Source organism: Daktulosphaira vitifoliae, unplaced genomic scaffold (assembly GCF_025091365.1).
Source record: "Daktulosphaira vitifoliae isolate Bord-2020 unplaced genomic scaffold, ASM2509136v1 Scaffold_1, whole genome shotgun sequence".
NCBI lineage: Eukaryota > Metazoa > Arthropoda > Insecta > Hemiptera > Phylloxeridae > Daktulosphaira > Daktulosphaira vitifoliae.
The window spans coordinates 45,975,447-45,993,518 of record NW_026099572.1 but is presented as its reverse complement, the minus strand read 5'-3'; the positions used below and the strand labels follow the sequence as shown (position 1 = coordinate 45,993,518).

Here is an 18,072-nt window from a genome sequence, read left to right as displayed (position 1 = left end):
CGCGAACACAGTTCTACAGTGTGCATTGTGAGGGCGTCCATGTGAAAATAATAATATTATTATCGATCAATAATGTAGATCGCGTCGACAAAAGACCATAGAAAGGTATCGACCCTATCAAACCCTCTCCCTCGCTGCAGATGACCAACGAGTACAGCGATTGAGATTATAAGTTTTTCCCTTTTGCCCTCCAGTAGAGAAATGACTGACCCAAAAGATCTGCGCCAATATAATAACAATATTGATATATATTGCAATAGCCTATGCATATAAACCTTATTATAGTCTATTTGGAACACAATACTTCTCACAGTATCATTCCTTGTGTTTCACAACCATCCATTTGTTATTTAAAACAGTTTTGATGTATATACATAATATCATACCGATTGTTGACGGTTAATTAGAGTTGGGTTTTTCTAGTCAAGTTTAATTAATTATGAAAATGATTTTGGTCGGATTAAAAAGCAGCTACCCGCGTTTCCAATCCAATACACATCGAATACGACGCTCTATACATATTTTTTTTATATAATAGAATTATGTTCGTCTTAGTTCATCGTTCGCCGTTGTGAATACGAATTGTAATTAAGAAAATATAGTAGCGCTCGCTTATGTATTATTTAATTGGAATTTTACCACTACACGCGTTTTAATGTGCGTCGGCTACTACACTTTGGTCGCTTTATTACATTCTCGTATGTCATATATACACAATGTTGTTATTATTGTTACGGATTATTATTATGATATAGTCAATTTAGATTATATTCGTGTGCGCTCATTGTATTCCATAGGATTTTTCGTACCCGTCTAATGTTTTCTAACCGCATCGGTCGATCGCTCTGAAGTAAAAGCTCTTTGGCGGTCGAATATAGTTTACTATGACGAATCTTGCGCGGACGGATACAGTAGACAAACTACTATGAAGTTTTGAAATACGGCGAGAACAATTATGAATCATCGGTGGCGAATAAAAACAGAAAAGTCGCCCAAGCTTTATAGGAACGGCGCGTGGTAGGTGAAGTATTTTTATTTTTTTTAGAGCGGATTATAAAAACTCTAACACATACATATACTTAGAGTGTATATTTATAAGTGTGTTTGTGTGCGAGTGTGTGTGGTAAAACTAGCGCACGCGGTGAAGTGGTCTGGAATGTTGTCCCGAGGCGAACCCAGAGGCCAGGCCCCCGAGCCGTATATACGCGTTTATGTTTGTGTGTGCGTAGTATAGTACAGATGTATGCGTATGCTGTCGATCGGGGTCATCGGAGTCAGGATTCAAAGCGGCCGTAGAAAGATAAAGATGTATAAAAAGGGAGAAAAAACCGCTCGCGCTCGCCTTGACCACAGTAGTCAATTTTTTTTTTCTTGAGCGAAATCAGAAATCGACCAAAAAAAATTTCTTCTTGGTATGTGTTTGGTGGTACCAGTTTGACATGTGAACTAAATTTTAAACGATTCAACTGCGAAAATCTGGTTCACGCCTGCGAGTTGCAGTAAAACCGGTCCTACTAATGAATTTGAATAATATAATTATTTACTACGTTAACTCGTGATAATATTGTAATGTTCGGTCTCGGCCGTAACCCGTGTGTCGGAGGAGGATCTCGAAGCGCGCTAATATATTCCACGCAGGTGTGCTTATGCCGTCTATGCATTAGACAGACACATATTCGTACACAGCGGATCGATTAACTAGATCGTACTTAAAATCGAGATAACGTTCCGGCAGCGACAAAGGTGCAATTGACGAAGAGAGAAAGTTCTGAACGCATTAGTAGATGGGCCGGAAAAAATAAGTTTTGTCGGTGAAAACGAGAGCGGTCTGTTAATGTGGACCGAGAAAAAACTCTAGGGACGTTGTACTACAAAAACAACATCATGGAAATGTATTTAATTTTCAATTTTCAGAACTAGTTCTTTAACAAGTATAGGCACTGGACTAGTCAGTGGATTTGTCTAAATGTGCGTTAATGAGTTTCTATTATGTTTATGGTCAACACACGGTAAGGTTGGCAAAAATAATAATCACCATCTTACGCCTTCGACAACTGCCCGGCGATATGTTTTATTGTACACCTGACCTAAACGGAACAACCCAACCCATTGCGGCCAAAGTAGAATAATTCTCATTATAGCTGTACACACTTGGAAAATCTTTACGGGCTTTATCGATGTCCGGTGCGTTTTTAGATTTCTCGAAAAAATAACAGGTTCTATTTTGTTGATTGTTTGTTCGTTTTACACTAATTATTATTTTAATTAAATGCATTGGTACATTATTTTCTCGTGGCGGTGGGTTCGAACGGTTTACGCAAAACTGGCAACTGGTTAGACGCAAACCGATTTGTCATCTCGTAAAATAACATTTGAAATAAAGAAATAGTAACGTCTTACGACATCATTACTTCTATTAACGTCGCTCATTGTGCGAGTATTATACGCAAATCATGTTTTATCGGTTTTTCATAAGCTAGTCACGATAATTAAGTACATTTTTATAGTTAACGAATGTGTACGGTTTTCCAAATTGTTTTGAATTTGCGGTTTTGTAACACTCGACCGGTTATGACGATTCCCATTTAAACAAACAACGTCATCTGACGCATCGTTTGCACGGTGTCGCGTACAATAATATCAACAAACGGCTAATGGCGCAACGTGAATAGTTTTCACATACTTCGGATTTCCAAACTAGGGTTTAAACAGATTTTTTATCTGATCCAGACGACTGTGGTAAAAAATAACAATCAAAAACATTTTTATAAACAAACCAAATTGACTGGTTTGACTGAAGAAAGCCGAAAAATCAAAGTGGAGACAGGAACTGCTCTCGATTGTAAATTCCAGAAGCAAATTCGTTCTTGGAATCTGTTACGTCTACTGGAGCCAACGGGAACCCAACATTGCGAAGACGGGGTTTATCTCACCGCAAAATGCTTCCGGAAGTAATCAACTCTCTCTCTCTCCCGGTCAAAAATCTGCGCTGAGCACTTCTTCTTAAAATTCATATGACTTGCAATGTACAAAGAGATTGCAGGGCACAAATGCGATTACTTAGGTAAAAACCACTTTTCGCCGTCGCGTTAATTATACACCATAGCGTCGAGTCTTAATGGAATGTACGTTTTGGAAAATGCGTATTGCGTGCGCGAGGACAATGACTATACTCGTACACATATCGTATGCTTTCTACGCGTCCGTGTTAAACACCTTATTAAAGTGCATTCGGTGGATAGTGCTTTGAAAACGGATTAGGTGGCACGATAAAGGTCAGAAACACGGGGTTGGATGTTAAAAAAGTTTTTTGATTAGACAGCTCTGGCTTGAAACTTGTTCTACAGTACACCGTTATAAAAATATTTTATCAATTCATCGACAATACGCTGTATATTTGGCGATTGCAGACCATAATCATTAAGTACACTTGCAATTCGACTAAACATCTATCGGTTGATTCTAATGCACGACTAATGTGTCGAATATACACCAAAACACCGTTTCAATGTCAAGTGTGACGCATTGACCTATCATCAAAATCGGATTTACATAACTTCAATGAGAATATTCGATAATGTTATTTGTTTTTGATGACCAAGCATACAGTTTATTGAATGCTTGAGTGTTTAATATATACGCTGCATAAATTATCAACAGTTGTGAATCTACGCTGGAAATACCTAAACTAAACCAAACTACAGTAAACTGTATGACAACCGGTGACACTCTCGTGCGTTTTCCTATCGCAGGATAATTTTGGAAAGGATTTGCGTGGGACACTGAGCACTGGATATGTAGAGTGGAGGACCTTGACAGTTTGCACTGCCGTTACCGCGAAACGGTCATTGATACTCGATGGCCGCCGATGTCGTATATTGATAAATGGCGGTGAATTTTAAAACAGGAACTTTCCCCGTCACACACAAGTCGATTTAATGACCGCGGACTGTATGAAAATAAACGTTGTCAGATAGGTAAAATGTGAATATTTGCGCGCCAACAGCCTCCACTGCCGCCGCCGCCGACTACTAACGAGACAACAAGACTTTCTAAGCACTTTTGCAGTAACAACGGAGAAAAGGATAATACCTAACTGGTCAATTAAAAAAATCATACATACGCATACGTACACACACTTACAATAATATGTATGTTTTCTCTTCGACGGGCACTACAATATAATATTTTTAATATCCAATCAAAGTAATTCCGCGGGAAACCATTACGAATTTGCAGCGGGTAATCGTGTGGGTAACAGTGTTCGAACGTAGATTTTCCGTAAAGTTATCTTACCCAATTATAAGGTTTTTGTGCATCTTGAGCAAGCGAAGCGATTATGTTGAGCGTAAACACGTCGATAATTGAAAAATAACGGAACGTACGTGAACTGTGACCCTCTTAGTTCAACGCGTTTAACTGCATCATCTCTACCGAAAAAAACCACTTGTCATAAATATCCTAGAAACGCATTATTCACGATAAAAATGTATGTTGTTTTATTATATGCATACAGGCAGCGGACAGGCGTATTATGTCGGAGCGATTATTTTTGGGCAAACGAGGTTCTTTCACTATGGTCATTCGTCGTGTTCATCACTGTCGATTAAAAAGTTTATAGAAAAAAATCAACTTATTATCTTTTCTATTGTTATTATTTTGTACAATTCGTGTTTTCGGATGACTTAGAATTTTTCTAAGTAATAATTGTAGTTAATATACCGAAAATGGCTTGATGAGTATTCGTAATTATGTGATTACCGTTGTGACCGTTAAAGTCTTCGAGTCATTGCAGTGATTTTGCATGTATTTAAACTTGAATAGTAATCCGGATAAAAAAAAAAAATTACAAAAAGTTTCTAATACAAATTAATAGCGTACAACAATTTTGTTTTCACATGCCATTTTGAATATTTGTGTTCGACAATGAAGTTTTGAATATTACGCATAAAAAACCATTCTAAATATTTATAGATATTATTTATACAAGTTGAAATCATTTATCTAACATGTTAATTGGGACCACAGTAATTTCTGTCTAGAACACAACGTTCAACTCTGGCAGAATAATTTATATGATTCTTAGGTGGACCAGTTTGTATATGAGTATTATAATAACCACTTGACGATTGCAGACCACATGCGCGGGTTTATATATATATATTCACTTGTAGAATGAAAAGGACCTTTCACTGTGACTCGCTTGTAATCGTTGGGGCCAAACGGAATGCGCGATTTCGTTTGATTAACGAGTATGTCATAAACGCAACCGACCGATCCGTATAAAATTAAGTGTATCAAACATTTTATTTATAATCTTACCAATCTCCGAAAAGATAAAACATAAATGCAAGTTTATGTAAAAATAAAGAACACAAAAAAGGCGCGCTATTGATGGCTGATAAGGAGGAGGAGCTTGTGACCCAGTGATTGAGAAAGTTAAGTAGGGGGAGTTTGTGGCGCTAGATTATAAATGAGTGTGCATTCCTACGGGAGGAATCTTTTTGCTGAACGTACCTCATCATCGTCAGCCCCAGACGAAAGTCTTAAGTCTTCTCCCGTAACATGATCCGGATCCAGGTCATCGTTGGGCTCACTACCACGGCGATGCCGGAGTTCCTCTAAGTAATCGTCGTCGTCGTGGTCCTCGTCTCGACACTTACGCTTCACGCCGTTATTATTATCGATAAGGTCTTCTGTGTTGTTGACTCGCCCGGGGTGGTTATTTACGTCGTCATCCATTACAAGTATGTCTTTGATGTTCATTGCGGTGACGTCATTGCGCGAGGACCTCGAGGGTTGTATTACCGAGCATAGACCGGTTGATAAATGCGCACAAATGCCGGAGGATAGAGATAAGTGATAACGGAGTAGAAGAAAAAAATAACGCACCGATAACGGGAATGGTAAAAAAACTAGAGTGGTCACCACCGGCGGAAGGCTCGGAGCTATGTGCGCGCGGCGGATTGGCCCTGAAGCGGTTTTACCTGTCTAGCGCCTCATCCTATCTCCAGTTCTCTTCTCGCGTTATACGCTGTACATCTATAAGAATCGATGTTCAAGTACTATCGCTATCGATAGTGCCGAGTTAACGCACGACTCCTATGAATAGGTTCTTGAATAATCATATCGATTATTGTCTGGGTCGATTCATGCAGCATCCAACTGGTTTATACTTGTGTGTGTGTGTTAGTAGGCGATCTCGTACGAAGAGGTTTGCGCGCACGCGCTGTTCACATTCTCTTCCTCCACCCCGGGCGCCGGAACCACACACATATAGAGTGTACGCTAAGAACGAGCTGAGGTTGGGAGCTCACCCATTCTCAGTGGTCGCCAAAATTGGTCAGTGACCTCAGACATAAGCCGTGGCCGTAGTATTGCGAGTAGGTGCAAAATGCCTCTCAACCAGGCCGATCCCATAAATCGTTCTATATTATGATACAGTGCGTCGGTCGATCGATCAGTGTTTGACAGTCGACCGTTCAATACATCATTACTGTCGATCGAAATTTTTTAAGTTCTTTTCATTCCAATTGCGGATTAATTCACCGATCGATTTCGAAATAAAATATTACTTTTGATTTAATAATCAAATTTACATAAAAATTCAAATAAATTAACTGTAATGAATAATCGAAGAACTCTTATTCTTATAATCAATTAGGTAAGAGATGAATGGTTCATCACAAAATCTTACTATTGCAATGAGTCCTTCTATTTACATCAACGTTAGTAAGAAATGATATTGTGTAAATTAGTCAAAGTTCATCGAGCGGTTCATCATCCCTAGTCCTGTATAGTGCATGATAACGAAAGTCTGTAACATCAAAGCAAACTCTCTCACAACGATGTTTGCCGAGTTTCTTTCAATGCCAATTTTTTTTTTTTCTATACATTGAGACGTCTGCAGTAGAATTTAATGCGCATCAATATTTCTTATAGAATGATAAAGTCGACGTTAATTAATTATCAATGTCACGATAAAATTTTATGTAAAACGAAGGGGAGAAAGCTAAGTATGTGTGTTAATCATGCATTTATAAGCTAAGAAACGCACATATATGAATGTTATTCAGGGGACACAGCAAGAATAATGTATAGTTAATTATATAGTTTTTACTACAGGGTAAGTTATCTTCACTGCAACGTTAAAGAATTATTAGTGAATTACTATTATGATCACGTTTGAGTAATTAAAGTAAAAAACTATGTCAACATATTGAGCAAACAAAATAAAAATAGCTACTTTAAGCGTAATCCAATAAGTATAATGCTAATATGAACATTTTATAATATATTCCGTGACTTCTACCCTCTGTTGTATACAAATAGTTGCATTATGAGACACAAATTAAAAAATTGTAAAAAAAATAGCAATAAACATTTAGTCTCATTAAACCAGGAGGTGAAGCAACATTAATTACAACACGTTAATTAAAATAGAATACAATTATGCTCAGATAAACGGGTCGTCTTCGTCAGTATGGTATTTACCAATAATTATAATTAGAAACTATTCTACTGCCAAAACATCCAGCATGTATAGTAGAAGTAATCAAAACCAGAATCTGTCAATCATTGAAATATCTTAAAACTTTCCATAGTAGCTTAAATAAATTTCAAGCTATTTTTAGATTATTACACTCGTTAAAATTAAAAGATACATGAAAAAACATCGTTACACTAAAATATTTACTCAATTACACCGTTCCGTTATTTTAAGTAATAAAGTATGAATTGCAACTAAAATCTCTATATGGAAAGTAATGAAAGTCTTTATGTTTACACCGGAACTATATATTAGAATATCCATTGTCAGGGAAGTTATTAGGGTACGACTATAATTATTTTTGTTCAAAAGCATGAGACTTCAAAAACTTTTTTTATATATAAATATGTACAACATTAAAATATAGCTACGTTTATGAGCTATGGTTCTTCAACTTCGTTTTATGTACCATTAAACGTTATTATAATGCATTAATAGACTTGCACACAGACTGTTGTAACAACCACTAAGTCTCATATATCCATATTATATACGAGTGTAATTTCTATTAAATTTCACGTAAAAAGTATATGATTTTATCTCTTACTATATTCCTCGATAGTATCTAAATGTTATTAACATAGTTTTTGTTCTTAACTGCAATACGTTACGTTTCAATAATGACATTTTGTTAACATAAGTACTACATTTTTTTCATTTGACTGCACACATATTCAATATTTCCAGGCAAGTCATCAACGAAATTTTTACGTATTTGAACATTAAAATCAGAGAAATAAGTAAGGGTTAATAACAAAAAAAAAACAGCTTTCATATAATACAATACAATATAAATGAAAAGTAAAAGAATTATGTTTTATTTGACGCCTCGCACGCATTAAACCATCATAAAGTATAATTGAGATGTCACTTGTGAAATGCGTGAGCATACATAGTGTAGTTTTCGGTTTTTTTATTATTTTGTTTTGTTGCCATTGTTGTCTCATTTACGTTTGTAGTATATTGGCTATAGTCTATTAAAGATGTAAAGCAGACAGGAGTATAAACAGGACACTAAACGTTATTTATGCACTTCAAAGGACGTACATTTATTTCATTGTTTAAACCGAAGTCTCATAGTAACCTAACCTGTCGTTCTGCGGCAGTGAATATTCAGAACAAATATAATTATAATGAAACAAAGATTTATGATCTGGAAATTAAGAAAACCCTTTAGAATATACGACTCAAGTATGACAGTTAAGGTTCTTGATCAGATATGAGAGAAACAAATGCACAAATTGTGGGTTGGTTATAAAATAATTATTGATTTTAATGTTACACGACACATCTTAAAGAAAATATCTATATAGCATAAGGCACAAGCAATATGCACACAGACCGAAATTATAAAAGTTTCCATTTGCAATCAGAGTTTATAAAAATATATTATGCAATAAAATAACACATAAAAAATAACAAACAAACAATGGGCCAGCACAGTTTGGATTTGGAAATAATAACTTCTATTTATTACTTAAGATTTAAACAGCTCAAAGTTCATGATGGGTATTCGTTTAATTTGCGTAGGTTAAGGAAAAATATAAGTAAATAGTATTATTTTAATTATACGTTATCAGTTATTCGTTAAAAAAATTTACGTTATTCTAGTTTGAAGTCGTTTCCCGCCACAATTGTACGTCCGCAGCCTACGCTCATATATCTCTTTGAAAGTAAATACCATTAAGTTATTTACGCAAAACTAGAAAGCAGTCAATTTATGATTATACGTTTTCTGTATATAATTAACATTAATATGCCCACGCACAGTAGGAAACAAATTCTAATAAAAAAATATCTAAATATAATTAAAAATTAAAATTTATTCGTATAATCTACGAGTGTAAACGAATAAGTTTATGTCAATAACTCACAACTATTCTTATCCTCTACCATAATTTTGAAAACTGAATCCCCATTTTTTCATTCACGGGTAATTACTTCTTTAAATAATTACACGATACAGCGTTTTATTAATGTATCTGGATAGATATATAAAATAAATAATCAGAGATATGAAAGTAATGTTGAAATATTAGTGATTTATAAAATTTCAATAATTTGTAATTTGTATAGCTAAAGATATAAAACGAATAATGTAGTAACCACATATGATAGTACATGAAGCGCTATCTACATAGCGTTAAAAAATAACTCTATTAAGAATTTTTTAATGACGCTTGATGGCAGCACTAGTAAATTAAACAAAATCATATCAACAGATAGCGCAATAGACTATAGAATCCCAGTAGTTATAGACTTTAGCGATTCAATTTTTTCATTAAAGAAAAAATTGGAAGAACGACGTTCGAAAAAACAAATAAATAGGTGAATTTGTGTTTATTTCATCGCATTTGGATATAACATTTTTAAATTAAAAGTTTTGTTAGTATACCTATGTATTGTTAAAACATTATTCAAGATTATTTGATGAATCATTCTAAAATTATTAAAACATTACACATATTTTACGTAGTTAGCCCCTAAAACTACTTCTCCATTTTCAAACTTCTATATAGTTAGTTAACAGTTTTATAAAACCTACTAAAAATGGCAAAACGGAGTTTCATTTTTTCTCTATAACTACCTGATACTCGGTAAATAAATAATACAGAGCAAACATATTATAATGGTAAGGTATATAAATATTTTTATAATTGCAGGTTCGATGGCAACGGTAACAGAACAAATTCATATCTGACAACACAAAGCAAAAGTCCTTGAAAGGAACACGCGCAAACAACTACACAGTGTGCAAAAAATAAATCATATTTCATGAAATGAAAATAAGCTCAAGATTTATGATCATTCTAAACGTACATTGTTATTAATTATGAACGATTGAGCGCAACAGTGACCTAAACTTATGCCAAATTAAAATATATCAAAAAAGGTATGTGCGGGTAAGCACATAAGGTTGTATAAGGTCTAGCAAGGCTTTATTACCCGTACCTACAGTAAATATTTTTTTCGGTTCAGACCATTTTGCACTCGCAGTACCGTGTGAGATATTTATATACATTGAATAGTATTGGTGAGTACTTACCCAAGGTGCGGCGCAATCGGTGCCGGACGACAGTGGCTGAAATGCCGGCACGCACCTGAAAGTCATGTCAATTCTGTATTCTCTGCAGCCTGTCGTCGGGTCGAATTCTTCTTGTGACGCTATAATTTCAAAGTAAACCACAACTATCGGTCAAAGATTACCTGAAAACAGAGAGAAACAATAGCGTTAAAGTTTGATGGCTATCGAATAAAAAACCCACTCGAAACGAGAGTAAATGTAGTGTTTAACACTGTCATGATAGTTATAATTAATGTTACCACTAAAATCCTCCCCCAGTCGACCTAAGGGTGCGGGCCAAAGAAATCTGTAATTTATGAACGTTTTTCATAGTACGGTTCCTAACTGCGGACGTCCGCCCACGGATCGTTCGACAATGACCCCGTCTAATGATAATTATTACACGAGATAAAGACGTGCTATATTATATTAATAGATATCTTAGGCGTGCGCAAGGTGCACACACTAACAGCGATCAGGAAAAGGAACCTTTATCACATTACATCAGATACACAACACCCTTCAATTAGAGAACATGCCTTATCCATCAACCGAAGCAGCAGTGATATACAAAGTTTTACTTTTTATTTAATTTAAACGTGAAAAATATAACAAAAATCAAAGCGATTATATAAAAAAGCAAATAATATTATTCAGTAACCACTGCGTTTATTAATCCACGTAGCCAACATTGGGTTCGACATAGAACAAGTTCTTTGACTTTTTAATCGACTGTTCATATTCTAAAAAATAAATTACTGTGGTCAGTCGACATTATAATATATTATTAGAAGTGATTTCTGTTATTAAAACGTCGGACACTCAAACCGAACATAATACGGTTTAATTCAAATACTCGATACGCGTTGAAAATAATTTTATGAAAATCTCCAGGGGAGGACGTCCAGGCCCCGGGGGCGGGGCACGCGCTACGTTTTGGATATTTAATTCTTATTTTTGTAATTAACTCGGTAGTACGTACAGGCCGGCACCGAATTACGCGTCCACGAGCCAGCGTCAAGTGCCGGTGCGATGATGGGCCGGACAATCGGTCGGATCGAAGGTAATAACTTGTAGCTTTGTGTAGGTTATATTGTACACACACTAAAAAATACGGTAGAATCGAAATTTACTACAACAATAATAATTGCCCGTCGCCGAACAAATCTGGAATTTCTTCTCCTCCGGTAGCCACCGGCCGGGCGTCTTCCCCAGTGTATGTCTTGTAATTATTATTATTTTCAAAGCGCATCTTATATTATTATTTTTATTTCTTTCTACGTAGACAACGGCGATCCACATTCCGTAACACGACATACACAAATTAAAACAAAACAGGTATAGGTACGCGGTATTAATAGAGTCTACTACCGTTGCAGCAACAGCGGCCGTAGATACTTTACACGCCGAAGATCACGTTCGACGAATTAATCGTTCGTAAGGGATACCGGGTGGCATTGGTAGGAGCGTTACGTTTTTTATAAAGAGGCTGTTATGAAAGCCAAGTGAAGTAGTGTTTTTACATGTTATAGTTGCTCGTCGACAACAATGTGTCCGTTACAGAGACATTCCAACGAATTAGACACTGTATTGCTAAAATCTAATTCGAAAGAATGTTAACGGTTAAACCCATTCGGCAATAAAATCGTTTTACCGTTACCATGCCCGTCATAATAAAGCGCATAAAAGAGAAAGTATTCGCAAATGTCGTTACGTCGTTATCAATATTGTATTAATTACTTTTTAAACGGTATTCGGTCATAATGAACTGAACATCTCAACTCGTGATATTTACCATTATGGTTACAGTTGTTACATTATTAAATGGGCCGAATTCCGCTAAAAATAAACAGTAATAATTTTTTTTTAATAAAACTGACCTGGCGCGAGGCAAATTGCAACCTCGGAGCGCACAAGAGGATGAAATGAAACCGCAAAATAATAAACAGTAACAATGCTCAAGTGCCGAGTAACACAACGCGAGCCAGTGGTAATAATTAGCACCCCCGACGTCCGTGCACATTGTACTTATGTGTTGTACATAATATAAGCACCGACGGGAACGCCTCCTCCGCTCAGGCCCAGTACACGTTTGTTACGGCGGACGGGACGACGCCGTATGGGAGGAACGAGGGTCGTCCCGTGTGTCGATATCTCGACCGTCGATCACCACCGTATACCGTCCGATCAATCGTCCCGCGCACGTACACACTAATGCTGGTATTATAAATTTCCTCTTTACGGACAACAATAAAAAAAAGCAATCACAAGTGTTTTTTACCGCGGCTACGATTAAAACGCCGACGAGCGCATTTCGCGTTAACAGTATACCTACACGAGTGGTACACATCACTCCATTATGTAGATACACACGTACAGCGATGTAGTGCACTTATGACTTTTTAATGGTTGTTTTGTCCGAAACCGTGGTAATGGTAATAATCATAATAGTAATAGTAAACAATAACAATAATAACACGGTTGTGTATAAACTACATAGATAAATACTACCACGATTTTTCAACCGTCGCAGACTCCGTCACCTCCTCGTATCCTATTCCCGATAAAAGTGGTACTTGCTCCGTAAGTCGCATTACAGGGATACTGTTATTACAACCGGACTAATTAATAGATGATAATAAAATATCTTTTAACGATCGTATACACACACAACGGCATGAGAATATCTTCAATTCGTGTGAATATGAACCCAACACATCATTTTGAACCGTTGGTAATGTCTGTGCATCATTTTTGTTTATATGATATTACGTGCGAACATAATTAGTAGGTCTTTTAACTACTATTACTTCGCCTGTAAGCTGTACAATACTAGAAAGAGAATTGTCCGAGTGACAACTTGCACTTGTGAAATAACCTATTATGTTAATAAGTATGAAATTATAATGACAATCGAATAAATGAAACATCCGTCTTCTCAATTCGACGGTTCATTGGATCGGACATAAAGTGCGGCAAAATTGGTACCTACTTGTTGAAATAAATATTATTATTATGTACTTTAGAAAACAATATTTTATGCGTTTACCGTGACTTCAAAATGACCTCGCCGTACATAAACTTACGAATACTATTTTTATTATTACTATTACTGTAATACTATACGGGCTGAGAAAATGTTTGTACATCTTTAACATTTGGCATGGGCAACGCGGATCGTTACAAATAATCGGTCAACAAGTCAATACAATCACGTCATCGCTAAAAAATTAACCAACAAAACCCAAAATTTGATTTTACTTTCGAAATGCAACATATTTGCAATTGAATAGTTTTAAGCATCATATTACATTTCAGTATAAAATATTAGCATAAGACACTAAACAAAAAACGACAGAATTATTTTGATACAACTTTTTCTTTTATATTTCTTGTCTCCCGAGATAAACTATCTTTCAAAATCAAATCTGAAGTAAAAAGCGTTTATTCTCAAAAACTGAATCGCAGTGTAATAACATTGTAGTTCTGTAAGTATAAACATCAAACACACGTCTACTGCTTATCTTAAACGATCTTGCTCGCATTACTTTAAAGTCAGACAATAAGTCACGTCGTGTGTGGAATAAAAAGATTTTCACTTGACTGTTCGATGAAAACCACTATTATTATGAGCGCACGGGTATCACTAGTTTAATCAAAAATAGCCAAAAATAATTGAACGCGCATAAAAGTAAAACAACTGTACAGTAACGTTTGATTTAAAAATTCGCTTTCTAACATTTTTTAGCTGTATATAATCACTAAAATAGTTAAACTTATATACTATTATTTTTAGTAACAACTCTAAACTATATTTTTCAGTAGATTCCCCTTGGTAGTAACTTTTAGTAATAATTTTTAAATTTTAGTACATCCATCGTTAATATTGTCATGCGATATAAATCTCTATTTATTTTTCACCCTCGTTTAAACATAACGCGATTTTATAGACCTAAGCAATCAGTTTTTTAGTGAAAGCACAGACATTTTACAAACATTTGTTACACTTCTCTCGTATAATTATGAACTCTGTGGAATTGAAGAATTTATCGTTAGGTATAACAAGACGGAATTAATCCTAATTACCAATTTTTACTCATATCGCGACAACATAACTATCCGTTCCCACGCGGCAGATTGTACGCGGTAGTCGAATGTGAGGGTAATAAACGGGATCACGGCAAAAGAAATTCATTAAATGTCACTGAACATATAATGACACTTCACCAGACACCTACCGTTGAATTATCTGGATTAATAATAATACTGAAACCTCAGTAAGGACACGCAATGTGCAGTGATCTCGTATAGACATGTAATAGTATTATCGTCGACTGTGCACTGGTCGGAGCCCTGTTATTTAGGAAGTCTCCAAGACTGTTAAGAGCGTACAAGGAGACCGCGATGTGCAACGTTGTTAAATAATTACCTAGTCTGATCATCGTGTGTCATTGCTTCTGTTTTGGTAACCGGGTATACGTTTTCCAAACGCGCAGTCAACTATAGTCCATAATATGTATATATTTACTGAACGCAAGTCAAGAAGATCATCTGACAAAATTACCCATAATTATCTATGTCGTCAAAAGAAATAGCTGTTCGATCGAACACGTCGTCCGAACGGTGCCTGTTGTTTTAACGTATCGAAGATCACTTTTTCAGAGTTATTATTAGTTTATATGATATAGTTGACTCGCACACCTCTAAATAATTACAATTAATAGATGTTCCACTTCTGAACTACCTGACAACCTAATCTTATAAAATGCAAACCAATAACAATCTGTTCTAGAGAAATTGTTTGGTACAAGAAATATGTAATCAGATTTGAATTGAAATAGGCTCGGTAGGTTTTAGATCAACAGACGCCCGCAGAGGTAAGAGGTTGTCACTGTGTGAAATATTACCAGTTCGTTATCCAAACAAAAGTATTAGTATCTATGGTTTATATTGTTTTTTTGTCAAAACACTTTCTTTTTGTGAAAATTTATTTAATTTACAAACGTACGTCCAAGGAAAATTATATTGAAGTACTTCTAGTTAATTATTACAATGTTATTAAATGATGATAAATTGGTGTATCGAAAGTGCTTATATAAAATTTTTTTAATTCCCATTTTTACACTGACCGGTTTTCGAAAGCTGCCTATGTTTATCAACAAGCAATCGTTTACAGTCAATACTCAAGTCCACACCTGAAAATACACGTACTCACATTTACGGTGCTGTCCAAATTAATTGCACTCGTTGATTTTCACCGTTGAACTATTCACTTAACACACACGATAAACTTAATCAATTCATTATTTTAGTGATGAAGTAAAAGTCCATCATCCTGACATTTATAGATAAACTAGCAGTATAAACTCAATATATATGGTTCACTTTCAAAATAATTAAACTATTACATATTTTTAACACTCTAACTGCTAAATTATATTTTACTATATTATTGAACCAATGCTGACTTTCAGGCATAGTAAAAATAGCCAACAAATATATTGAGGTTGGATGTTAAAAAACAACCACTGAAATATTTATATCTACCATGAGACTTTAAATTAAATTTTGAAATAAATAGTTCAAAATAAAAAATACATTTTAAAAATCCTAGCAGATAATTTATTATACTATCATATGTAAAAATAAATTAAACTATATACACCTACTAAAATAAAATTTAATATGTTTAAAGTAATATTATATATTAATTATGTAGTATAATTTCTTAAGAATATACCACTCGCTTCATTAGATTAAACAAACAATAATTATTATTAGTTTCAGAAACTGAGTTTTATAATTAAAAATACATTTTTTTATTTTAAATCTGTTTTCCGTGATATATTTATTTTTCAAGTTCAAGTTAATCAATGTAAATGAAAATAAATTAGCTCTAAATTCTATAAAATATTTCTCTGCAGTACCAAAAAAATGATGTCAATAGTAAAGTAGAGTAAAATAATAATATTTTATAGTTATTTATGGCCTACATATACAGCTTAATAAACAAGAAAAAATAAATATTGTAAATAACCTATCCCAACAGCTGATCGTGCAAAGTTATGGGGTCCCTTCAGGTGTACTAGACGTTCCCCCAGGATGTTTGTAAAGGGTTTGTAAGCAGCAACTGCCTCGGGATATTTTAAAGATCAGTTTACGATGAAACGTACACTATCTCTACGTTTAAGCTTATATTAATATTTAATGTACTTTACCGTTTAGGTCCAGTTGTGTTTGCTGTAAGGTGAAGATATTTTAGTTTCGGCATACATTAAACAGTCAATAAATTCTAAAAAAAAAAAAAAAAAATACTACTACAAAGCAAATTGTTTTGCTTGAGCACTGCGCGACTTTAGATGGACGTTCGAAAAAAATATGAAGTATTAAAATGTCAATAGATATAAGAATAAAATTTTGTTTTTAATTAAATTAAATTTCCGGATGCAGGCGAGACTGTGTACGTTTGGCCCGGAACGTGGCCCTTAGCGATATTAGGTGTAGCTGGTGCGACGGATGATACGACGACGGGTATAGGCGGCCGACTGACGGTCAGGTACCGCGGCCGGTGCCCGCGGCTTGCCGAGCCGGCCTATACCCGAGCCGAGCTGCCGCCATTGGTTACTCGCGGCGCCCACGCCTCATTGGTCCAAACCGGTTGAATACAATACTGCAACATTATCAGTACTGTGCTCTGTGCGTACACGTCTTCGGACGTCTGTCATAAATACATCCACAACAAAACACATCCGCGTAATGTATTGCATATCCGACGGAGTAGTTATTTCAACAGATTTGTTACCAATTCCATTACTTATATTTTTTTAGTTATTTACCTAGACCAACAAATACAACTATGTAAAAAATGTTTACTAAACAATATCAAGAATAATATTGATATGCATAAATAAGGGATGTTGAGTACATATTGCTCAACATCCTTCCATCGAGGCGAACTCGAGTTGCTCTACTTCATATTTTTAAATAACTCATTCATTTGATATTGATATTTGAATTTTACTTGCTTTAAAATTATCCTTTACTTTATAAATCATAAACGGTGTAATTATTTTACATTAAAATGTAAAGAAATAAATAAAATATATTATGAAATTTTTTTAATAGTCAAAATTTCTGTTTAATTAAATTTAAATAGCGTCCTAAAATAAGTTTTACGGAAGGAAATTGAAAAAGGCGTCTTGAAATTTCATTCAAACATGTATTGTAAATCTGCTAAAGAGATACGTGTATTGATTTTTATATTACAGCACCTGGTACCACCTTCTAAAAGCAAAAGGGTTAAACGTCTAAATGATCTAAGATCATTCATTAGCATTACCCTTTACTAGTATATCAATAAAAACCCATATACATATTATATATATATATTTTAACCGATTTAATAATTAACTTCTTCGCTTCATTATATCATATATATATATATATATATATATATATA

At 34.8% G+C, this 18,072-nt stretch overlaps 1 protein-coding gene across 4 annotated transcripts in view; it reads right to left on the bottom strand.

Moving 5' to 3' along the window:
* The window catches only part of LOC126901907 (transcription factor AP-2-epsilon), a 95,165-nt gene that overhangs the window by 33,643 nt on the left and 43,450 nt on the right, over positions 1-18,072 (bottom strand). For 2 of the 4 annotated variants that reach the window (XM_050678851.1, XM_050678857.1), the window contains one exon: positions 10,596-10,756. In XM_050678851.1, the coding sequence (XP_050534808.1) occupies positions 10,596-10,661 (66 nt within the window). In that variant the 5' untranslated portion in view covers positions 10,662-10,756. Of the gene's footprint in view, positions 1-5,517; positions 5,966-10,595; positions 10,757-16,831; positions 17,170-18,072 lie in introns of those variants that run through there. The other 2 variants (XM_050678843.1, XM_050678833.1) reach the window with 2 other exon arrangements.